This window comes from Emys orbicularis, chromosome 4 (assembly GCF_028017835.1).
Source record: "Emys orbicularis isolate rEmyOrb1 chromosome 4, rEmyOrb1.hap1, whole genome shotgun sequence".
Taxonomy (NCBI): Eukaryota; Metazoa; Chordata; order Testudines; family Emydidae; genus Emys; species Emys orbicularis.
The window spans coordinates 72,824,022-72,849,625 of record NC_088686.1 but is presented as its reverse complement, the minus strand read 5'-3'; the positions used below and the strand labels follow the sequence as shown (position 1 = coordinate 72,849,625).

The 25,604-nt window shown below is 40.9% G+C and overlaps 1 protein-coding gene across 2 annotated transcripts in view; it reads left to right on the top strand.

Moving 5' to 3' along the window:
• GPHN (gephyrin) overlaps positions 1-25,604 on the top strand; it is a 582,350-nt gene that overhangs the window by 536,994 nt on the left and 19,752 nt on the right. The window contains exon 19 of one of the 2 annotated variants that reach the window (XM_065404478.1): positions 10,118-10,189. The exons of the other annotated variant lie outside the window; for it this stretch is intronic. Coding sequence (XP_065260550.1) covers positions 10,118-10,189 — 72 coding nt within the window. The remainder of the gene's footprint in view (positions 1-10,117; positions 10,190-25,604) is intronic. 2 annotated transcript variants of the gene reach the window in all.

Genomic DNA, 25,604 nt, shown 5'->3' with positions numbered 1-25,604 from the left:
GTGGGATCATGTAGATCAGAAACCTAATATCCCAGAAGGTGGCACTTGTTCAAATGGACAATCGCATCACCATACTTTACATAACCAAGCCAGAAGGCACCAGATCACACATTCCGTACCTGACAGGGGAGAAAATGACACACAGGCTGAGTTAGTCTGTAACAGATCCTCCTGAGCGGTCTCTGGATCAGGAAGTGGCAGATCAGCTCTTCCTCCAACTAGGGATATTGGAGGTACCACCCACTTGAACAAGAAACCGCCAGTGTTCTCATCATGGCACCAAAAAGAAACTGCATTAGCAGTGGATTCCATCCTCTGATAATGAAGCTCCTGAACACCTTCCCATCAGTCCCTCTGGCAGCACCAGCTCTGGCAAACCTAAGAAGAGAGAAACGCTTAATTTTCCTTTTAGCCCCATACTCTCCCAAACAGGTCTGATTCTAAAATCTTTTGCCATTGGCTAAAGGGGATTCCATCAAACTGAGATTCTGACCTCAGATCATCATGCAAAACCATTGCGCCTCACTCAATCCCAATCAGGAAGCCCTTGTCCTGACAGGGTAGAGCTTCGTATACACATTGTGTCTAAGCAGGTGATTCATGTCCTCCTGCCATCATGGAAACCTTTTGCAAGGACCTACGATTCCAAATAGAAAAGAAGATTTGCAATGTGATATAATTTGTCCCTGGGGAACCTCTTTACTTTTCAATCACAAAAGTTGTTTGTCAGAACCTAGCTTAAAACAAAGCAAACTCCATCCAGATATGTCTCACCGCTTTTTAGGCCTCTCAGTCAAAGGTAAACAAGTGTCTCTGCAGCCCCTTACTCTCAAGTTCATGAGGGGCTTGACACATTTGACCCCTCCCCATTAAAAAGCCCCTTGCGTCTTGGGATAATAATATGATCCTGACTACGCTGATGAAGATCTGTTTCAACCACTGAGTTTGATACTTGGAAAGTCATTTTTCTGGAGGCAGTCAAGCCCATCAAGAGAAATTTGGGGCCCCGGTACATCATGTTTGGTGGATCCCCATCTCCTTCCATTTCAACCTACTTACAGACATTCTGAGAGGGCCCCTGAGTGCAGGGCTCCAGTACAATTGTTCTCCCTTTTCTCCACTCTGATCAGCCCTGGACGCAGTTAGTACAGCCTAAAGAATTACTGAGCTTCCAGATCTAGAGAATGACTACTGAACTTTATTTTTATTATTTGGTGCTGTGGACTCATCTGAGATTCCTCACCAAATAACATTATTCCACTTAAATGAGCCTATTGTCCTTATAACATTATTTCCACACCAAATGCCCATCCTTGGGAGGCTTTTTCTGTATATTTGTCAAAATGTCCTTGGGGTTCTACTAGGGTCAAACAATTTACTTTAGAAAACCACCCAATTGGGTTTTTTAAAACATTTTATGCTAATTCATGGTGCAGTGCTGTTACCAAGAAGACAGTGTCTACATGGGTATTTGAGTGTGTTTCCTTTTGTAATGATCTGCTCTGACTTAACCCTGGAAGGCCACGTCAAGGCACATTTGGTCCTAGGCAAGATTGTGACTACTGTCTCTCTCAGAGGCCTTGTTTAGAGCAGGATTTTGATGAGTTAGCTAACACATGTTAATAGCTTAATGTAGACAAGGCAAATACACCTTTAATGTGTTTATTTGATCTAGTTAAAGCCTCGGTTCCCTCATAGCTAAAGTCTACGGTTTATATATATATATAAAAATCCTGGGAGATATCTTTAGAGAGAGGAAATTCCATCTGCTTCTTTGAAGAGATTATTGTGACACAATTCTCCCTTCGCATTTTGGTAATTATATTCTTTTAGTGTTTCCCTGCTTACACCTAATTGTTTTTTTTTCTTTTTTCTGGGGCATACTTTTTTAACTTGAATAATTTTTGAATTACCTTATCATCACGGGAGCTTCACTTCCTATGCAACTGAAGGAACTGATTGGAAGGTTTAGAGGACAACATTTATATACTGCAGGGTTTGGCATGTAACATGCAGTAGGGGGAACAGATCCTAATATAACTTGTTAATGGTGCTCTCCAAGATCAGAATTCTTTAAGGACTGTAGAAGTTCTACCAACCTCATACTAAGCTAAAAATCAAGAGTGAGAATCCTTTTGGAATGATATCTGCAGAGAAACAGTTTTTCAGGTAAGTATTTTTCTCTTTTATCTCAATTTTATGAACCATTCACAGGTGTTAATTTAACAAAATAGCTCATCCAGGTTAAGGATATTCCTGTTGGCAGCTACTCCATAGCCCAATACTATACGGTGCATGTATGCACATTCTAGTCAAATATTTGAAAGGATCAGGAGATGCTTGAACATCATGATGGTCACTGCAGAGCACTTAGGTGCACTTTAAAATCATTCTTATCACTTGTGCAGTTTTCAATGGTCCACTCAAAATTGGACATAAAGCCACACTGAGTACTTTGCCACTTACTCTATCTTTTGACTTCAAATCTATACCTACATTTTATTTATTTTCATTATTTATTTCAATGTTGTTAAAACAATTTCTGAGCTTCTCTCCATTGTTTGTGTCCATTCTCTTGGCCTACTTATAAGGCTTGGTATGCAAAAAATCAAAATATCAATTCACAAAACACATCTATCTGCAGTGAAAGTCCAGGAGGTCTGGAATACAAGAGAAGAAGAACCAGCCTGGAGAATGAAGTGGGGCTGAACCTAGGCTAAAAGCTAAGCCTCCCTCCCAATATATGAAACCATATTGTTTGAGGAGCAGACATTTCAAAAGTTATTCTAAGAGGTGACGCAGAATGAAAAGAAATTCCTGCAAGACAAGCCCAAACACAGAGCACACAGCAACAAAGCCAGAAGCCTAGAATTCTTTATCTTTTGTTCTTGACCTGCTTTCCTACATCTCCAGCCCTCTGGTTTCCCAGATCCACTTCTTGCTAATATAGTCTAAGGGTGACCTTCATGCTGAAGGTGATATACAAATATTACTTTTGACTATTTTCTTCTACATGAACAGGGTCAAAACAGGCTTATAGTTGCATTTAATTTGCTCATAATCTATGAAATTGTCATCTGATTCTGTGGAAAACTATTATTAAAAATATGTGCATCTTTGTTTTGAGTAGCTGATCCCCATTAATTATTTATCATGGAATTTTTTTGTGTGTTTGCTGCTTTTAAAAGTTTTGTTCATGGCCTTCCTTGTATTTACTTTCTGTAAAAGTTGTACAGCTTAGCTCTGGAGAAATGTGCAATAAATTAGGCCAGTGTTGCAAAGGGGTTTTTTAACATAACCACGCTCCATTTTTAGAAGTTCTTCTGAGGGAGCCCCTTTAAAATAGTTTACTGATGGACCTCTGAATCTTAGCCTCTGTGCCTGGTGAGTTTAATTTCCTTTCCTGTTGTTTACCTCTCTTGTTTACCTTCTGTTTACATGAGTAAATTTGCCCCTTCTATGGGTTCTTTCTCTAACTGTTGTTTCCCCTGATCATTTTACAATGTAGCAGCTGTGTAATGTTAATTGCTTTCATCTGTATTTTATCCTGCAATCATGAAGGTTCATAATAGATAGAAAGGGAATTGCTACAGAATTTCATCAGACACTTCATAAACTTTACATTAAATGCGCCTTGTTGAATTGCTAAAAAATATTGCACATATTTCTTATCAGAATAGTCATAAATTCACAGGCAACCTGTCTTTCTTTTACTTTGTGTGAAGAATCAACATATAGGTTTTTTGTGTGTCAGAAGTAATTATTTCCACACTGATGATATAGTTCTGTAATGACACATTGTTTGACATAAAGCTCCCAAGGGACATCTAAATCTTAAAAATCATCATTGCTATTATGACAGCATCACTTAATGATATCCCCAGAACGAAAAGCTTTGAAAAAGCTCCTTCTATGTTTTAGAAGGAATACCAAGGCCTGACTCATACCAGGATTTTAGTCTACCTGAATGTTACGCTTGCCATCCAGAAGGTCTAAACCTTTTGTAGCTGTGTCTGATGCATGTAATTACCAAAATTTTAATTCACAGACCATGAAGATCACTTAGGGGTGTATGTGACATTTTAAGGCACCTGTCACTTTGGAATATATATCACCCTGGTGTTAAGCATACATACAGAATGTGGCAGCAGAACTGTAGGATCTTGTCTGCACTAAATATTAGTCTGATGTCCACATAAGACAAAATTAAATATGTATTCCAAATAGTATGATATTTATGAGTATGATTAAACAAAGGCTACTACCATCTGTTAGACCTAGTGGAGAGGCAGGAATTCAAGTGCTGAGTTGTTAGTTTCTACAGAAGTGTCTTCACTTCTAGATCTGCTCAAACAACATTGTTTTTATAGATTTCAGTCATAAGTTAAAGCATCCAGGGATATCCAAACCCAGTAATTATTTGAAAAAAGTTGAGGGTTCAAGGCTGTTACAAAGAGGATGGTGATCAGTTGTTCTCCATGTCCACTGAAGATAGGACAAGAAATAATCACTTTAATCTGCAGCAAGGGAGATTTTACATTGGATATTAGGAAAATCTTTCTAACTATAAGAGTAGTTAAGTGCTGGAATAGGCTTCTACGGGAATTTGTGAAATCCCTGTCATTGGAGGTTTTTAACAATAGGTTAGAGCAACACCTGTAAGAGATGGTCTAGGAGGTATACTTAGTCCTGTCTCAGTGCAAGGGGCTGGACTAGACAATCTTTTGAGGTACCTTCCAACTCCACGTTTTATGATTCTATGAAACATGGAGGCTCCCTCTTCCATTAAGCCCTGTCAACCAGAACATTTTCCTTTCCAAGTGTAAATGTTTTGTACATATCACAACTTTTTCATGACCATTAGACCAAACTTTATTGCAAATGTCACTCTGATGTCATCCCTTCCTCTCTGTTTATGTGACAACCCATCTTGTTTTAATGTGTGTACTTGAACCTGAAAGCACAGAGCAACATCTAAAGGTCAGAAATAAAAGAGCTTCTAAAACTGAGATTCCTGTGCAACAGGTTATCTTCTATAGCAGGTAACAAACTATCCAATGTGGCACTCACTGAGGGTGAAATTTTCACCTGTTAAGAGGACCAGTCATTTTGATGGTCCTCACACAGGCATGAATTTCTCCCTGAATTAGCATTTCGGAAAACTGTTTCTGAAGAGCACAGCACAGCATCAAACAGCAAGTAAATAGTGAGGAAGGTACCACTCTTGCTATATTTGATGGTACCATGAATCTTTATAATTTTAGCTGTTACACCTCCATGGTGGGGAAAAAACCACAACTCCAATCTGCTTTTGAGGCATGGCATAAAACTTTCATAAGCCACCAAATTACTTAGGAGCCTAAGTCCCATTTTCAAAAGTGACTTAGGGACTTAGAAACCTAAGTTCCATTGACTTTCACTTTTGAAAATGAGACAAACTCCTAAATCATTTAGGCACTTTTGAAATTTTTATGTATGGTGTCCATTAGATGGAACAAAGTAGTTAAGTAGGAATTTGAGGGGGCAGTTAAAAGGTTTTCTCACAAGAATGAAGGTGCAAAACCATCTGATGTAGAAAAGATTATTTGAGATTATCTTTTCCTTCTTGTAGAGAAGAAAAGGTTAATTTGAAAAACCTGGCAAAAAGGAGTAGAGAAGAAATATGAAAAAGCAGCCTGCTGAGAAATTACCAGAAGCTCTATTAGCCTACACTGAAACGGGTACTGATAGTTCAAGTAAAAAAACAAAACAAATTAGTATAACACGGTTTTCCAGTTTTAGTGTAGTATTTCTCATGTCCAAGATTGTGAAATTACCACATAAAACAAAATAACACCCACTCCCTCTCTGGCAGAAGTCATCTAAGGACCTATCTGACTGTGGTGCATTCTCTACTTTCTTCTGAGCTAATAAAATCATATTAGATGAATTCCCAGTGGCAGGAGGGAAAAAGGATTCTGCAGCAGTGACTAAATAAAAGGAAAAGAATAACACTCATATAACTTAAAGTTTATGTTTCAGGGAGTTCTAGAGAAATCCAAGATCTCTGATTTTCAGTGGTTACAATTCCCCTATAAAATAATAATAATTGCTTAATTTATCTATTGCTCTTACATCTTCAAAGCCCTGTATTGATATTGACTAAAACCTGTGAGATAGGTAAATATTATCCCTATTTCACGGATGTAGAACTTTGCATTGAACAAGCCACTTTACCTCTTTTCCTCACTCAACAAAGTCAGTGACAGTCTCATGACTAGAACTCAAGACTTCTTGACTTCCACTCCTATACTCCAGAGCATACTGTCTCACAGCTTCAAAAAACTGAAAGTGAAGTTCTCCCATGAAAAGTGTCAGGGACCCACAGCTGAACCCAGACCCAGCTCATTGCCCTTAGCTGATTCAGCTAATGAATCTGGACTTCTGATTGGCTGAAGACTCTAGCAGGCACATTCTCAAATACTGCAGCAGGTCTGGGTCTCTGGCTGTTCAACAGTATTCCATGCCTGCAGCTGTGTTTCTGATCCTGCTGTCAATGCCTTCCTTGCTCCTGTCCCATGCTCCTTGTTCCTGGCTTGCAGTCCTGGTTTCCTCCCCTGGCTCCCGATCTCTACTCCTGTCCCTGCTCTGGCTGATAGTCTGGCTCTGACCTTTGACTCCTGATTCCTGGTTCTTGCCTCTGGCTTGCTCCCTGGACTTGGTATTTGGCTTCTGACCTCAGCTCTGTCACTCGGTTCCTGATTCCTGGCTCTCAGCCGTAGCTCATTCCCTGGGCTTGATAACTTGGCTCCTGATTCAGGTGCTGACCACTCAGCTTGGTGACTTCTCCTCCAACCACTAGGCTAGCCTCCCTGCCCACAGCCTTGTCCTTAACAAAAAGTGACTGCAAAAATGGTATGGTGAGGTTCAGTGTTTTTCCTCTCTCAATGACTCCAGATCAGATTTGTTCTGTTTACAATATAAAGCTGTTTTTCTAACTGACAGCCCTGCAAATTAATTCTAGGATCCGAGAATCAGTAACATTCTTTCCTTCTAGTAGCTATTATGCAAGGATCAGCTATTGCATTAAAAAAGCAGTCATATTTAGATTATGAGGTGAAAGATGATAGGGCTAAACGCAGAGTAAAATTCCTCTATTTTTTCCTTTCTCGCTCTTTCCTTTTTCCTGAGACTGTAAATATCAGTTTCCAAACACCTCTGTCAAGCGTTTCTAATCTTGACCTATTTAAATAGTGTAGCATAATTACAGTCGTATTAAATTGTTTTTGAGGACAGTAACACAAAGCCCTTTAATTGCTTCTAGTTGAAAAATGTTATTACATTAAAGCAATGTTGCAAGTTAATTTTTTTTAAATGATGACTTTAGGATATTTTAACAGCAAATAACTCCTTTCCTTACCCATTTGACTGCTTCTGTATCTACCAGGCAGAATGCTTCTGCTGCATTATGGAATATAGTATCTATATGTACTAACATTCCATTGATTTCAATCATACGTTAATGGATAATAGATAGTAGTACACCAGGTTCAGAAGAAGATCAGCACTGAGAGGGTTAACGATTGATGAATAATATGGCAATTATTTAGAAGGATAGAATACTGGAAATTAGACTTTGGTTCTTTTGAAATGCTCTGTTTCAAATTAATTTAAAACTTCTTGGCCTATGAAAAGATGCTTTGGATTCCCTTATAACCAATTTTGTGGTTCTCAAATTGTAATGAGCCATAAAACCAATGTCCCTGTTAAGTCCATGATTTTTGGTGTTTAGCACAGTTATGAATTTAAGTTCCCAGGTTCACCTTTTGAGGGGTTGTGCAGGTTTCCCTTAAGGACAAGTATTGAAAGATCAGGTATAGAATGGTTGCTTTGAGACCAAGATAGCTACAGCATATCCTGGGACCAACACAGCTACAACAACACTGCAAACAGAATATTCTATAGACAATTTAGCAACCCCACTGAAAAAAAATTAATTTGGTTCTTGACGCTGCTCTCCTTAATGCTGGAGACTGGAGCAGTGACCAGGATCAGGTGGGAACTTTGAAGGTGGCTTATTACAGCATTTCTCCCCCACCTCCTGAGCTGCATTGAGCCTACATCTAGAAATGAAAGTACAGGTTGCTCTCTGACAAAAGCAATAAAACACTAAGGCCTGGTCCACACTAAGCCCCCAGTTCGAACTAAGATACGCAACTTCAGCTACGTGAATAACGTAGCTGAAGTCGAAGTATCTTAGTTCGAACTTAAAAGTACTTACCGCGGGTCCACACGCGGCAGGCAGGCTCCCCCGTCGACTCCGCCTACTCCTCTCGCAGAGCAGGATTACCGGCGTCGACGGCGAGCACTTCCAGGATCGATTTATCGCGTCTAGACAAGACGCGATAAATCGATCCCAGAAGATCGATTGCTGGCCGCCGAACCAGCGGGTAAGTATAGACGTACCCTAAGGGCAGGTCTTCACTACAGGGGGGGGGTCGATTTAAGATACGCAAATTCAGCTACGCGAATAGCGTAGCTGAATTCGACATATCAGAGCCGACTTATCCCGCTGTGAGGACGGCGGCAAAATCGACCTCCGCGGCTCCCCGTCGACGGCGCTTACTCCCACCTCCGCTGGTGGAGTAAGAGCGTCGATTCGGGGATCGATTGTCGCGTCCCGACGAGACGCGATAATTCGATCCCCGAGAGATCGATTTCTACCCGCCGATTCAGGCGGGTAGTGTAGACCTAGCCTTAGACTAAAGCCTTCTTCAAGGATGGCTGTCGAAGAGAAACTGAAGTCTAGATGTATAGACTACTAGTTTTTCAGAACAGCTTAGTTTCAGGATTTTTTTCATGCATGCTGACATTGTTTAGCAAGTATCTGATCATATATAACAGAAATCTTTGCTGGAATGGCTAATGAGGACAAGCTACATATCATTAAGTCAGTATACCTGAAAAAAATCTTTGAGAAGATGGATTATATCTGCCATATTCTTCTGCAGCATCCCTTGGCCCCTGAAAAGTATTAAACTTCTTGTTGTTCAAGGGTTGCAAAACAATTTCTTATGGTTGCTGTGTCCATTTTGGTTTCAAACATCTTATTTTAATATTCCAGAAGATGCATTTTAAAGATTTCATTATCAAGTTAATTGTCTTAAAAAAGAAGAGGGGGAGAGAGAGAGAGAGATTAAAAGTACTTTTCTTTGTGAGGGAAATGAAATGTACTCATCTGTCATCTGATACCACAGAGTAAAAAATGGACTTTGGTTTGTTTTATATTTGTAGCACAGAGGGTCCCAAGCATCTGAAAACAGGGTTTCCCAGCCAAATTGACTTGACCAGGGTACATGGTAATAGGAACACCACCTCCATAAGGTAGCAATTTAAAGTAAGACATCAGCTGGTTCAAATTGGGTCCTAAAACCAGCTACCTTTCATTCTGGATACTTTTGTCTCAGTCCTTCTCCCTCATAACAGCAGTTGTATCCGATAGTTGAGTAGAGGAGATTAGACAGACTCCTATGAGAATGAAGTGGTGCTGTAATCAATCACTAAGGTAGAGAAGCAGGATGGATACTGCACCTTTCTTCTTTGCAATCAAGAACATGACATTTACATGCCTTTGAACCCATTTCCTGAGGAACAAGTTAGGTTTCCTGCATGGCAATTCAGTGCACAAACCACAAAACTTTACGTCTGACCCAAAGTTTGCTTTCCCCTTCCTCTTATTTTACCTTTGTATGCCTCCACTAGGCATGTGAGAATTAACTATTTAGTTGGAGGCCTTCTCCAAAGATTGTCCATTTTCTGAGGTCCTTCACAAAAATCTGTGTGCTTAGCACCCTTCATTTTGATTTCTCTTGAAGTCAAGAGTGAAGATGTTTCTTCCTAGACTCTGGAAGAAAACAAAACATGCTCATTATGCTCAGCAGCACTGTTGCTAGCAGATGGGCATGCTCAAAGTCCTCAAATGCTTCCATGGCTTCTTCACATTTCATCCATGTGAGCAGCCCTTTGAACATTCTGAGCCACTCAGGGGAATGTGGCTGGGCCTAGACCATTCCTTTCTCCCCAGGAGCCTCTCCTCTTCCCAGGCTCTTTACTCCCCTTCTGCTTCCTTTACCCTCAGGAAGCCAGATGCTTTTAAAGAAGAAGGGACACAGAGCTTCCAGAACACAGCGGAGACAGGCCTACCAGATTGGTGAGCACCATTTTTAAAAACACTTGAAATGTTCAGGCACATGCATGCCAGCACAGGCAGGGAAAACTAGAGGCTATTTGTGCAAAACTTTGAGCATGGAAAATACCAGTTATTGTTATACTAAATAACATTTTATCCTCGCTGGTTAAGAAGTTAGATACTGCTGCCACGCTGGTGCTGAGGACTGCTAGCACCAAATTGAATGTTTATGCACCAGTGCACTGGCCCATATGGCACCCAAGACTTTGATAAAGTTAATGGTATTGCAACTGTTTCACATTCTGCTAGTACTGAGAATGCTGATATTATTCACCCATACCAGGAAACAACTTTATCCTTCAGGAGTTTACCTTTTAAAGATAGTGCAAGTTAGGAATAAATGATGTGGTATGGAGGCATTCCAGAAGGGTGCTACTTCACTGAAGTCATTATTACAACTCTTTAGTCATAATCACATCCATATCATGCCACTCATTATCATGCCCATGCTGATAATTACTCCAGTAGGTCGACTTTAGATCTCATGGAGTCCATGGAACTATCCAGGGTAGTTTCTGCCCTGAAATACATATACTGTCATATATTGGATCTTATTTGGAGTCTGGATTAGGAAATACACCTCTACCCCGATATAACGCGACCTGATATAACATGAATTCGGATATAATGCGGTAAAGCGCACTCCCGTGGATCAAAGCAAGTTCGATATAACGCGGTTTCACCTATAACGCGGTAAGATTTTTTGGCTCCCGAGGACAGCGTTATATTGGGGTAGAGGTGTAATGCAAGGTGAATGATGATTATATTCTTGTCATATACGGGGTTTACAATAGACAGTGATAAAAGATGGCAAGAGCAACCTATCATAGCTTCTGTTAACAAAAGAGAACCTTTAGCATAATTTTAAATTCTACTTATAGAGCCAAGAAATCAGAAATAATTAGAAAACTCATGAAAAGCACTAAAACTCCAGGCCTGAAACTATTAATTGTGAGTAGCCTCATGAAAGTTAAGGGGACCACTTTTATAAGTAAAGGCTGCAGGGCTGGGCCCTTAATTAGCTAGTAGCCATTCCTTCTGATTACAGGGTATCTGCACATCATATGAAAAATCTCACAGAAAAGACACATCTTCTCTGCACTCATAATTGGCTCAAGAATAATATCCTTAGCCCTTAGATGATGTGGATGAATTCAACAACCCACTATTCTTGTATCTGCACTTGCCAAGCAAGATTATCATAGCTCTAGGTTCTCCTCATAAAATTACCTGAAGAGATCAATCCTATCAGAATCTCTCACTATGTTGTGCATATCTCAAAACTGTAGCAGCATGGTCTTCCCCTTTAAGGGCCAGGGGGCCCAGGGAGCAGCCAATCCTGTTCTATAGAGGAGCCCAACAGGCAGTTGCTGGGATTCATTTGATGGAGCTGGACAACATCTAGTGATTAGGTTTGATGATTCCCAGATAGGGGATATAAAGAAAGGCCTCAGCTACATGAGGCTGCCTGGAACCAGGAGAGGGCTGGGTGTACACTCTCTTGTGGCTGCAGCAGAAGGCTGCAAGAAGGCAGGCAAGCCCTAAACACCCACCATGGGGAAGGTCCAGCTCATTAAGCTATCACAGGCCAGAGGGCCTCACCATCTCAGTTAAGAACAGGACTGTTGCTTTTTGTTATTGTTCAGTTTTCCCAAGTTAAAGAATAAACAGAGCCCCGAGGTAAGAAATATAAACTGAACTGGGTGTGGCCGATTATTTGATCAGGTCCACCAGCCTATAGAACCCTTATAAACAGTTAGCTTCTAAGGAGGGCCATGAGACAGGCCCTCCTCATTTCTCCCCTACTACATACGCACTCTTCTTTATGCAGATCTTGCCACACAAGAGAATGTGGCCTAGGAATTATAAAGCATCTCCAACTCCCTACATTGATTTGATGCCTATCAGTGAAACTCTGAACAGCTGGCCTTAGGCAAAATCTAGTTTCTCTTTCGCCCCCTTTTCACTACTTACTTTTAGTAAACTGTAATTATTAAGCTTACTTGTATAATGTTATATTATGTTATGTACAAAAAAAAACCTGTAACTTTTCCTATGACTTCTCCTCATATGTAAACATCTATTTAAGAGATGGCTGCTGACAAGGAGAGGTTTCAAAAATATCTTTTTTGTTCATACAAAATGTCTCTATATGGGCAACACTCTTCATATCAGTTTTTGCCTTGAAGAGAAGTGTGTAGCCTTGTGTGTATGTTTTTTTCTTTGTTTTAAACACCCTGAACTCAAGTTAATCAGGAGAGGTGTTTTGATGTTCTCTTACAGGAGAAACCCTTAACACTGAGGCTTTGGGTCCAGTGTGAATGGTCTCAAATTCATCATTCCAGCTTCTGTGATCTGACAGTTTCTAAGGACCAAATTCATTGCTGGCATAACCATATATATATATATATATATATCCCATGTACTTCAATGGAAGTTGCACCCACTCACACCAGGGATGAATTTGACCCTCTATCTTTGTATTCATACTCAAATCTTAATCCTTACACAAATTATTATAAAGTAAGAAACAGTTATAAGAAACTATGTCCGGTTGCCATGTATTAGACTATGAGGAGGCTTCTGTGCCGTTGTCTGTTGTTTTGAAGAACTTGGCACTGATTAAATTATCAGCCCCATTTTTGTCTTGCAGCCATCTCTGAATGTATGGCATCTATCCCATCTTGCATGGGGGCTCTGGAAGAACATCAACTTTGGCACCATGTCTAGTCTTAGACCCACCTGTGCACTGTCATCTTTCTTAGTGCCAGCAACCTCTTTGGTGTTATTACTTCATGTAGTATCAATCATCAGTAACATTCCCTTCCAACCACAGCTGAAAATGTTCCACCTCAGAAATTAAAACATTTGAATCCATCCATATTGTCTGTGAGGAAAAGGACAAAAAAGAACTTAACAGTCTTAATGGTCTCAAGACTCGTAGGTGAAAACCCTGCTAACTTTTTGAAAGAACTAAGGCACCTGCTGGTAAGTATTGTGCTGGAATCCTCAAGGGTTGCTGATCTCAGCTTCAGTTCAAAGACCAGGAATAACTTAGTATTTAATCTCCTGGTTCACATGGAAACCATGAGATTCTGTCAGGCTGTCTCTGGATTCTCACACTGGACCTGACCTGCAGCCTAGGACGGGCCTTTGGAGATACCACAAACACCCAACCTCCCTGGTCAGACCACTATCCACTACCCCTATCCAGGCAAAGGTCAGAGCCTTGCCTCCATCCTGCCAGGGAAAATCAAAGCTGGTTTGCCCTCAATAATTCTTGAACCCTTTACACTTTCAATTTGCCCTGGGAGAGCAAGCTACAAAGCTAAGACTCACAAGTTGGTGCGTCACTACCTGACAATCGCTACTGTCAAAGCCTTTGCCCTGAGTTTCCCATGTCACCAAGAAGATCACGACAGTTCACAGGTAATCTCCAGTGGATGGAAGTACACAAGCAGAAGACTAAAATGCTGATGACACGCAACCAGATCTGAATCCAGGCATCAACAGCATAATGACTTCTACAGGATGATGCCACCACAGTAAAGAAACCTTTATCATCACCACCTCCTTTGTCTCCCACTTTGTTGGCTCTCTGTCATTCTGTGTCAGTCTAACGGGTACCCGCCAAAACAGTTAATAAATATACTGGAATAAAATAAATTACTATTGAAATGTAGAAAAATGTTTTAAAAGAATTAGGAAGATCTCACAGAAACATGCATGTCATTCTGAGAGCTCTGACATCTTGAGCCCACGGATGGAGGCATGAAGGAAAATTTCCCTCTAGGTAGGAAATAGTATTCCTATTAGCAGTAACATCAGTTAGGACAGTAGTAGAAGTTAATGAAGTCTGAGCCTTTTAGCTGATATCTGACAAAGGATGGAATTTATACACAACCCCTTTTTATCTAAGTAGCCTAAGTTAGTATCATTATTCCAGGCTTTACCCTGAAAGTGACCTAGACAGAAAGCACCATTTTGAACACATGTAAAAAGGAAATAACAAAGAAGGTGAGAGGAATGGAATGCTGTCAGAACATTATAGAGCACACTGGAGAATTCTGAAACTCAATTAATCTGCTGAAATTATTTTGAAGGCCTCCATATGCTTCTATATCCACCATCAGAATGGTGAAGGTTTCTGAGGAAAACATATAAGCCAAAACAAACCCCTTTATATTAAAAAGTACACTCTGCAAGGGGAATAGCTCTTTCTTTGGCCGAACTAGATATGGTATCTGGTCATTATTCTACATCTGGAAGATTACTGATATGCAAAAACATTCTTCTGACCCATGACAGCATAGTCCTAAAATGGGTGACATATCTTGTCTTTATGCCCAGCTGCATCCATGATTTTGCAATCTGCCACCTCTACTGAATGAACATGAGAAGACAAATAAGGGTTAATCACCATAGGCCAAGTCCTTTTTCAGCCCTTCCTCAGAAAAAAGTTTCATTGACCTCAATGAGAGTTTTGGCTGAGTAAAAAATAAGTTCTTCAGAACTTGACCCCATGAAAATAATAACCTTTTCCTTATTGACGTTTTCCTCCAGCACACACTTCCATCCTTATCTTTATGGAAAGGAGATGTTCCTTAATTTCTCTCAGTCAAAACTGGGAGTTTGCGGTGATTATACAATGGGAAGGAAGTCTTAAGGTGACCTGGGGAATTCCTAACAGGACTTAACAGCTTTTTACAAGCCATCTCCCAAACTGGGAATTCCCTTAGCATGGGGAAGTCCCCAGGAGGTGTAGACTGGCATAGCCAATTCTTAACTTCCCCAACCCCCTGCAATCCTCAGTACAGGAGGTGAGGAGGGGTGCAAAAGGGGTGTGGCTGGAGTATACTACACTCTGGCTATCCCCAAATTGGGGCTCATAGCCAGCTGGTGAAGTTTAGAATAGCCCTCCAGCTCCTCTGATCTATGCTGAAGTTGATATAGAACCAGCTCCAGCATCACTGCAACCAGCCTCCTCATGGCCCCCAGGCTGTACCCAGCCCTACAGCTCTACTTTCCATGATCTATGATCTTATGAAAAAAACGTTTAATCCTTTCAACCTGTAACTGTCTTGTTTTCAAGTACAGTAGCTGGAGGCCAAGAAAGATGACCCAGTTCTGCCTTCGTATACACAGGCATACATCTACAGTACCTATTTTGCATGCAAATCTCCCCCTCTCTCTCTCTCTCTCTCTCTCTCTCTCTCATAAATTTGTAAAGCACCCATCAAATTCAAAGTGGTAAATGTACAAATTTTACTGGTACAGTTTTCCAAAAGAATCCCCTCAGTGTTTGAAACATGGATTTATAAAGCCATGGCTGATGCATAAAGGAGTAAGAATGTCTTAAGTGGTTTCATTAGTCTTCCAACAGTAATAGCATCACTGTAATCTGCCAACATGTTAACAAAAAGAATAGGAAATAACCAACAGATATTGAGAGCTTCATTTGAGTGAATGAGACTAGTACAAAAGAGAACTCTGTGGAGATGGTCCAGGAAATCTGTAACGAGCTCTGGAAGTTGTAGAATGACAGCACCTTGATAATTAAATCCCTGCTAAATGCTCCAATTCAGTTTTGCAAACGCCACTGATCCTGTTGCAGAATGGTAGGTGATGCTGCATGCTGTCTGTGTTGTTACTTGTTTTCCAGATTAAGTAGCATAACTGAATGATCTAACTGCATGAGTTTCAAACTGCTGATATAATGGGTTGTGTCACAGAAGGGGTTACCTGCTTTAAAAAATAAGTTACAGTAAAATCTCATTAGAAATAAACAACAGGATCAGCAAAAATGAGCTGTCTAGCAGACTTCAGTCTCTATCTGAAGGTCAAACAAAATTGTACTATAAATTTGGGGATACTTTAAAGTGGTGCTTTTAGATACTGAATTGTTTATTGAAGAATTCTTTGGTGCAGTTTTATTCATCAAGATAAAATAAAACCTTTTGCAAGTGTGGTGTACGTTTTGCTGATGTTTGCATCATTTTCCAGTCAGGCTGCTGGTTCAAGCTATTGAGTTCCTTTGTACTTTTCTGGGTCAGCTTAAAGACAGCTCAGTAGTCATAACTATTGATATATGCTTTCTACAGACTGACCTGGAGGGCTGGAAGATTTCCATGATTGTAGAAAGGATTCCCCTTCTGGAAAAATGCCATCCTCCGAGCCTTTTCCAATTTGATTAAATCAAGTTGCACTTCTACTGCAATGTCATGCATCAGCTTGTTAGATTTGTATTGCATGTTGCTGCTGCCAGTTTACAAAGCCTATCCTCAATCTCCATACCAGAATGTATGCTCTCTACAGAAGAGAGAGAGGAGGGGCAATAAAATGCACAGCAAAACTGGTGATGTGCTTGCTAAATTGGCACAGTTAGCAGAGAATATTAAAACAGACTTAACAGCACACTGACTCTTTAAGCAAAGCGCAGTGTCTGCAGTTTCCGAAATATGTACACAAAGCACATCCCTGCTTCTTAGTGCAGAAGCAATCTGCTGAAAGTGGGGATTTCTAATTATCCAGGGGAAATTTGTATCTCTGCTTAATTAGCTACATGCACAACTTCATAAATTTCATATTTTCCTTACAGAGAAAATATTCTCATCAGCTCTATCTCCAGTACATACAAAGTTGTAAGTAGCAATAAGAGTAAGAGCAATACAAAGAGTATGATTTGTGAATCAGTATGACCAATGTACAGTTCTTTTGTGTCAGTAAAGCTGGATTTTTTTCTGTTGTGTAATCAAGAATATCACCTTCAATGTGCAGATCACCAACTGAAGGTGAGTAGTTTTGTTACCCGGAGATGAGACTTTCCCATGGAAAACTCCTGTAGGTGTAAGCTACTTATCTGCTCTTCTTCACCATAATATCTTAGTACCGGTCATAATTTCTCAGTGAAGGAAATGTCCAGGAATGGCATTTTCTGCCAAACATATTAAATGATTTGCCATGCCAGATCAGATCAGATCATTAGTCCATTAAATCCAGTATCCTGACTCTAGCAGTGGCCAATAGTTGATGTTTTCAGAGTAAGTCCAAAACCTCCAATCTGTACCTGCCCAATTAAGCAGTGGTGTCAGCAGGGTTTTTATCCTGCACTTCTCATTGGCTATATTATGCCTTGAAGAATGATGTTGATCCTGTTCTTAATATGTCCACTTACAAATATTATTTTGCCTTTTATTTTAGAATTCAAGTACTTTCCAAATACTTTTTCTTTCCCCATCTATCCAGAATGAAGCTGTTCATGGTTTGTACAGCAGATGAAGCAAGAGACAAAATTAACAGCTGTTGTCTGGCTGTGATTAAATATTTTTTTAAATGCCATTCAAATGTTAAAGCTTTGCCTTCATAATGACAACTCAGCCAGCAAACTCCTTCAGTTTATAATAATAATTATAATAAATTAATATAATATGTTATGTAGTGTTTTTCATCCTCAAGGATTGTAAAGTATTTTGCAAACATAGCTAAAAGGAATGTGGAATGGTGTCGTCATAAAGATTTTATAAGGTCTGAGCTGTGGATGCCCTATATTACTCAATTGGTGAAGCAAAGGGTAAGTTATGCAGGTCATCCCAAAAGAATTGGAATAAAACCCTTACACAAATCAAACAATCAAGGACTTTTTATAAGACTCATGTTACAGAAAAACTTCAAAATTTTTAGAGAAGTTTAATTTACCCCTGAATTATTCTAGTTTTAAAATGGCATAAATCCATTGAAATTAGTGGCACTATGCCATCATAAAACTGAAGTAAGAGTGGTGAATTGAACTGTCAATGGGGGTTATTTTTCATCTTCCTTTATCATTGTTACTTTATGTATTTATTTTGATTTATACATAAAAATAACTAAAAGAGCTCCTATTCCATTGCTCTAAGTGACTTTGACAATTAAATATGCATTTACACATTTTTTACAACTCCCTCCAACAATAATTAATAAATACCGAATCGCTATTAACCCACACTCCTTGCTATGCTTACAATTCCTTACCCCTTCCCAAAAGCCAGTCAGAATAGATGGGCTTTGCAGCATTCCCTTAAGAATAGATTTGGGCTGTTTTAGACTGAGGGTGGAGGTGGGTTCCAAATTTATGAGCCCCTAATGAGAATACCCTGCTAGAAACTCTCTCTCTCTTATAAAAAGAGGGTTCTAACTCAAGCCTCTGTTGACCACGGCTGCAATGGTATAGCATAGGAAGAGACGTGGATATAAAAAAGAAACCTTCGCAATATCCTGGTCATATATAAATAAAAAAAGCTGTCCTTGCTGTTGCTACTACTTGATCACCTAGTAGCAGCTGGTAATCTAGCCCAATCCTTAGATCGTGGACATGAACAACAAAAACAGGACATGAACCCTCAAACTATGGGGCAGATACTAGCCTTACCATATCTTCTGGTCGCCTCCACCAGCCAACCAACAACAACCCAGTCTTACACAGACCTAGTTTCAGCCAGGTAGACCTCTCCCATTCCTCTATCAGCCAGACATTGGGTAAGGCAATTCACTTTTCTGGTTGGGTCTGATATGACTGGTTTTCAGAGCTGGGTATCATCAGCACACAGAAGGCCCAGCAATCCATGTCTTCTCACTAACTCTTCCAACAGCCATATAGCTACATTAAACAAAAGGGGTGACAAAATAAAATTATGCAGAACCCCAAATTAGAATACCCTCAAGCAGAAGGAGCAATTGTCCACTACCAGCCTTTGAGAAATTAAGCAAGATAAGAATAAAGCCACCCAAAATAGGCCCACGTACTCTCACTTGGGTCTGCAGGTGAGTGGACACCACCTCATACTCAGTGATATTGAAGGCAGCTGTTAAATCTGAAAATATCAGCATGGACACCTGACAGTTATCTGTTGCCAGGAGGAGATCCATCCAACAATGCAACCCACACAGCCTCCATGCTGTATCTGTATCTCAGTCTGTACCCAAGCAGACAAGGGTCAAGGAGAACTGGGACAACTAGATATTGGGAGAGTTATCTTAATCAAAATTGGAAGATTAGATACAGAGTGATAATTGGCCACATCACTAAAATCAAGGGATTGTTTTATGAACAGCAGCTGCACATGTTCTTTTTCAAGGGAAGCTGGCACTCAACTCATCCTCAAGGTTTCACTGATATTTTCCATCAACAGTTCTTCCCCATTGGCCTCAAGAAACCAGGAAAGACCTGAGTCTCAAGCACAGGTTGTTGAATAAAGTGATCCTAGTACCTTAGACTCTAGAGGGTGACACTGGCCAAAACTCCCATCAGAGAAGCCTTTTTCATTTGTCTTCTCAAGAACACACACTTTCACACAGAGGAAGACAGTTTTGCTTGAATCTGAGCAATTTTAAATGCAAATTAAAAATAAATTTCCTCACAAGTGGAACTTAAATTAGCCACCAAGTGTAGGCTGCCCAGTAGTCAAAACAAACCTGCTAATCAATATTTTGCAGGTGCTGTCATGGAGTCACATGCCTCGCACACAGCCACCCCTGGGCAGTGCATATCACAGGCCAGGGGAGGCTGAGCCTCCCCAAACAGCCTGGCATGTCACTGCCCATGCTCTGCCCCAGGCCCTCTCCTGCCTGCTCCCAGTTCCCGCTCTTCCCCTGTGGCCCAGGCTAGGGCCGGAGCGGGCTGGCCTGCTGCCAGGACTCGGAGCAGCTGGGGCCGGTGCTTGTGCCACCTGGCTCTCTAGGGCTGGGGCTGCTGGGGCGGGGGTGCCGGTGGCCATGGTGGGAGTGCTTTGGGCTCCAGTGGCTGACAGGGGGCAGAAAGGGTCGGGGAGGGGGGAGGCCTCGGGCAGAAGGGGAAGGGCCAGGGGCTAGCCTCCCCCACCGGGCGGTTCATGCACCGCCCATGCAGCCACCTTAAAAAAAATCTTTGTTACAGTTGATTTACTATGGCCTGCATGGCACCATCCGCACTCTAACTGTCTTTCCTCCTGCTTCACTTTGTTGCAAGCTATTTATAAACCAAGGTGACCTGTAAGGCCAAAGCCTGGGGAGAGGGTGAATGAGGGCCACCTGATTGATGGTGGAGGATGCCGCCACCACCACTGATAGAGAATGGTCTATCAGAGGAACTTTTTTCTCCCAAGCCTTCTGGAAATATTCAGGTTTGAGTAGTTTCTGAAGGCAGACTCCTGGAACAGGCCCCTCATTCAGATGGGGAGGTATCCCTCATATTGAATCAAGGTAGTGGTTGGTCCATGAGATGAGTTTCCAAACTCCCTATATCCAATCCCAACCCAAACACTGGCAGTTACTTTGTGGTTAGTAGCATACTGTATAAGAAGTATTGTGGCAGAGGAGCCAAGCACACGATCACATTAATTAGTCAATCTTCTATTGGTTCAGGATTGTTCAATACACCGTATATGTGTGTCAGGGGTGGGGGCACTAGTTTATGTTAAAGGAACTCACATGTAAATGCTGTAGATGTAAACTGATTATAAATTAGCTAACTTCAATATTTTGTAAGTTCTGTATGGTTCCTTTTGCTCTGCTGTGTGCAGTCTGTATTAGTAAGAAGCTTCACCCCTCCATGCTCCCAATTCACATAGTAGCATCAGGACTAATGTTAGTCATTATCCTCAGATAGCTGATCAACATTTCAAAAATGAAAATTTCAATGTGTGCGTAAGAAAAAGATTGCTGATGTATTAGAGACAGAATTAGGAATTGAGTTTGTTTTCATTTTTCAATATCTGTCTTTTAGTTGCATCACATCAGACTCCTCAAATATGGAGAGTCTTTATACCAACATGTTTTCCCACCACCACACTGTTTCCCATGAAAAGTACAGAGAGGCTTGTAATGTGTGTAGCAGAATGTGTAAAAGTGTATACGTCATAGAGAATGCAGATATGTGAATGGCTTTTTCAGAGTCCTCTAGTGGAGATGAGAAGCAAGTTTCAGACAAAATAAAGTTGAAGGGTTTTCTATGCCTATTTATGTCGTGTTTGGGTTCCATTGCTGTACATATTGAATAAATTGGACTGGTGATGAACAGGATTACAATATGTAATATTTTAATCAATGGGTTTTCTTTGTGCACCACAGAGGTTCTTCCTACTACAGTGAGTCTCTGGAAAATAATACTGAGATTAAAGAAATGTCATGTTTAAAAAATACTAAAGATCATAAACACAGTAAGTGAATCACTAATTATGAAGCCTGTCATCTGATTTCTTTGGTCTGTCTGCTGAGACTGCCAGCAAGGTGGCCACTTAGTGCCTAACGTAGTGGGTATTGTGATGTGGCTATCTATCCATGAGGCACAAAACTAATTTAGCTACTTTTCTAAAGGCTGGACTAGCCGTCAGATACTGGTGACTTTTTATTATTACTAACCTAAATTGAATAAAAATGAGAGACAGTAGGCTATTACCCTCCATCAGAGCCATCCAGTCTCCCAGAGAGATTATTCCCACCAGCATGGAGACAAATAAGAGGGGACATGCTAAAAGTATATAATGAATGGTAGAGAGAAGGTAGACCAGGAACATCTATTCTCCCTGTCTTGTACCACAAGAGCAAGAAGACTTTCAGTGAAATTAAAAGGTGGCAAATCCACAACTGATCAGAGGAAATACTTTTTCAATAACACATAACTAGACTGTGGAACTCATTGCCATAAGAATTTAGCAAGATTCAAACGTGATTGTATATTCATATGGATCTCAAGGATATCCAGACTCGTAATTCTTCTTCAAGTTATTGTCCGTATGGGTGCTCCATGTCAGGATGTGCATGCGCCTATGCACTCCGGATCTGAGATTTTGTCAGCCGTAGCCACAGATCTAGCCTGTGCCCAACACACCCGCATACTCTGATGCAAGGATATACAGGGAGGGGTGGACCCGCACCACCACTCCAGTTCCTTCTCCATCACCTATGTCTTGAGATGGAGAGTCACAGTGTCAGCTTACTAGCTGACCCAGCTTGTTACTCTTCTGTCTTATTTGTCTTCAACGCCTGGTCCAGACGGCAGCGTGTATGTTTGTATCACCCCTGGGAAGACTACACTTCTGATGTCTCCACACCTAGCTCAGGTCTGCCTACACGCACAACAAGCACAACGTGTCCAAGCAGGTGTCAATACCTGTGAGGTTCCTTGACTGCCTCAGCAAGTGGAAGGATCCCCTGAAGGTTTGTGTGGGAATTCCATTTGCACGTTCTTCCCCCACAAAGATCATCACCACCACTGCCTCCCTGATAGGTTGAGATACTCATTCCCAGGATTTCACAACCCAAGGCAAATGGACCCCCCAAAAGATGTCTTTCCATATCAGCATTCTCAGACTCAAAGCAGTCCTTTATGCTTGCAGCAACTTCCTACCCAACATCAGGGGCCACTCAGTCAGAGTAATGCTAGACAACCAGGGCTGCAATGTATTATATAAATAACAAGGAGGCGCAAGATCCCAGGCTTTATATGCAGAGTCCATAAAATTATGGAATTGGTGCATATCCTACTGCATAGAGATCTCAGCGATTTATCTACCAGGGCTACAGAATGCCATAGCAGATTGCCTGAGCAGCCATTTCCATCTCTTCGTAACACCATTCAATGTGAAGTGCCGGCACTTGTGCTCAAGGAGGCGACATGGTCGCAACTTGCTCGGAGATGCCCTTCTTATGTGTCCTATTGTATGTTTACCCCCCCATGCCATTGCTCCTCAAATTCCTGAACAAACTGAAACAAGAAAGATTGATGTCCATTCTTATAGCACCATCATGGCCAAGACTTGTTTGGTTCCCAGATCTACTTCACCTATCCCTAAAGCTACCTGTTTGTCTTCCTCTGACAGTGAACCTTCTGACTCAAGGGTTAAGCACCATGACCCACCCCAAACTCTCATCATTGCACCTCAAAGCCTGGCGCCCTGGTGCCTCTCTGGCATAGAACAGGCTTGCTCTGCAGAGGTTCAAATAGTTCTGCTGAACAGTAGAAAACCCGCCACAAGGACAACTTACCTTCAGAAATGGAAGTGTTTTCAAGTGTGGTATGCCCAACAATCCATACCTTCTCTCAAGTCTTTCCTCGCACACATTCTAGATTTCCTGCAAAATTTAAAAACCATGGGTTTATTTCTGAGCTCAGTTAAGGTTCACCTGGCTGCCACTGTAGCCTTTCACCTCCCCCCATCAAGGGGTTTTCAGTCTTCGCTCAGACGACCACTGTGAGATTCATTAAGGGTTTTCCTTTTCCTCCCATCAAAAAACCTCCTCCACAATGTGACCTCAAAGAGAAAACTGCCATTTGAACCTATGGGGAGCTGTTCTCTCCTTCATTTTTCTTTTAAATCCTCATAGCCATCACCGTGGCCAGAAGAGTTGGGTAGGATTCTTTTGGTTGACCCACTATACAGGGTGTTTTATTGCAACAAGGTGACATTACATCCCCACCCTCGCTTTCTACCAAAAGTTTCATCATAATTTCACATTAATTAGGACATTCATCTACCAGTGTTTTGACCCAAACCTCACTCCATTAGAGAGAGAAGCCAGTCTCTACACACTGGATGTAAGAAGAGCTCTCGCCTTTTACCTTGATAGGACTAAGCCTTTCAGGGCTTTTTCCAGACTCTTTATTTCCATCATGGAAAGAGTGAAAGGACACCCAATGTCCACCCTAAGACTGTGAAAATGGGTTTTGGGATGCATCTTGACCTGTCACAACGCCTCAGATACGCATCCTCCATTTAGGGTGATTGCCTATTCCACCAGGGCTCAGTCTACCTCTGTGGCCTTATTGAAGACCATATCCACCTTGGACATTTTCAAAGTCCACCACCTAGTCTTCAGTGCACACATTTTCTGAGCACTATGCAATCATGCATGTTTCTAGAGCTGACATGGCCTTTGGTGAGGCTGTTCTACAGTCTGTACTGAATCTGTCTCTTCAGCATCCTTCTTCATAATTGAGGTACTGCTTGGGAATCTCCTGATGTGGCACACTGATAGGAACAATAACTCAAAGAAAAAGAAGAAGAGGTTACTTAACTTGTTCAGAAACTGGAGTTCTTTGAGATGTTTATCCCTACAGATGCTCCACTACCTGCCTTCCTTCCCCTCTACTTTTGTGTCATTTTCTGTGGACTTCATGGTTGAAAAGGAACTGGAGCGGCAGCAGGTCCATCTATCCCTATATATCCTCTTACAAGGGCACGAGGATATGTAGGGCTCAGGCACAGACTGATGGACACTACTGACAAAATCTCCAATCAGGAGTGCATGGATGCACGCACATCTTGAAGTGGACCACTCATAGGGACAAAACATGTCAAAGAACTCCAGTTACTGTACAAGGAAAGTAACTTCTCCTTCATGATGATAAATATTCTGGAAAGGATATTAAATCTCATGTTTCAGGTCTTAAGACAATCTCTATTAGAAATCAGAATGAGATTCAATGTGGGGGCATATTTTCTCACATCTGCCTACTGCAAGGTTTTGATACTTTCCTCTGAAGCTTCTGGTAGTGGCCACTGTTAGAGACAGGATACTAACCTAGATGGACCATGTGTATAATGAAGTATGGCAATTCCTTAGTTCCACCATAATGGCCCGCTATTCTTCACAGGCTCCTGGAAATGAGTATTTGCAGATGGGATCTTGTTCTATTACCAGTTTTATCAATGTCTAGGGCATTTTTAGCAGATCTTCATATGTGAAACACATTACCAGAGGAAATCAGAATGAGCTCAGGGATGACCACTTTTAAGCTTAATTAAAAACCTGCCTTTTTGCAGAAGTCTTCTTACAATGATAATATATGAGGGGGTGGGGTAGGGCAAAGAAAGGGGTAAAAGATTCAGACGTTTAACTCAGAAAGATGGCAAGAATAGGGTCTGTTAGGCCTAAAATTGATGTTAATAGGAATTCTGAATTCAGAGCCTAGATTCTACACAGATAAAGGCTTCATAACTGTGATAGACAAATTTCATTAGCTGGTTTGCAAATAACTCAGGCTAAATAATCTTGGTGTGATTTCATAATTAATATTTCAATTAATAAATCGAGACAAAGTACAACATCCACTAGAGAGCAGTATAGACATTCTGACCAAGATTTTCAAAAACAGGAACCTTAATTTAGACTCCCAATTCCATATTAAAGTACTTAAATATGTGTGACGTTGTGCAGTCTATATGGTTTTATAAAAACATGATAATAAGTGAATATAATGTAACTGGAATATGCTTCATGCAAAAGGTCTCTTGTAAGGTATCATTACAAAGCTTATAATCTACTGAGTGTGATCATCCTATTTGTATAGATGTACCACTCTTGTATCTGAAACTAGAAATATGAAATATAACTCTGAGGGCCTATTGTAATTATGCAAAGT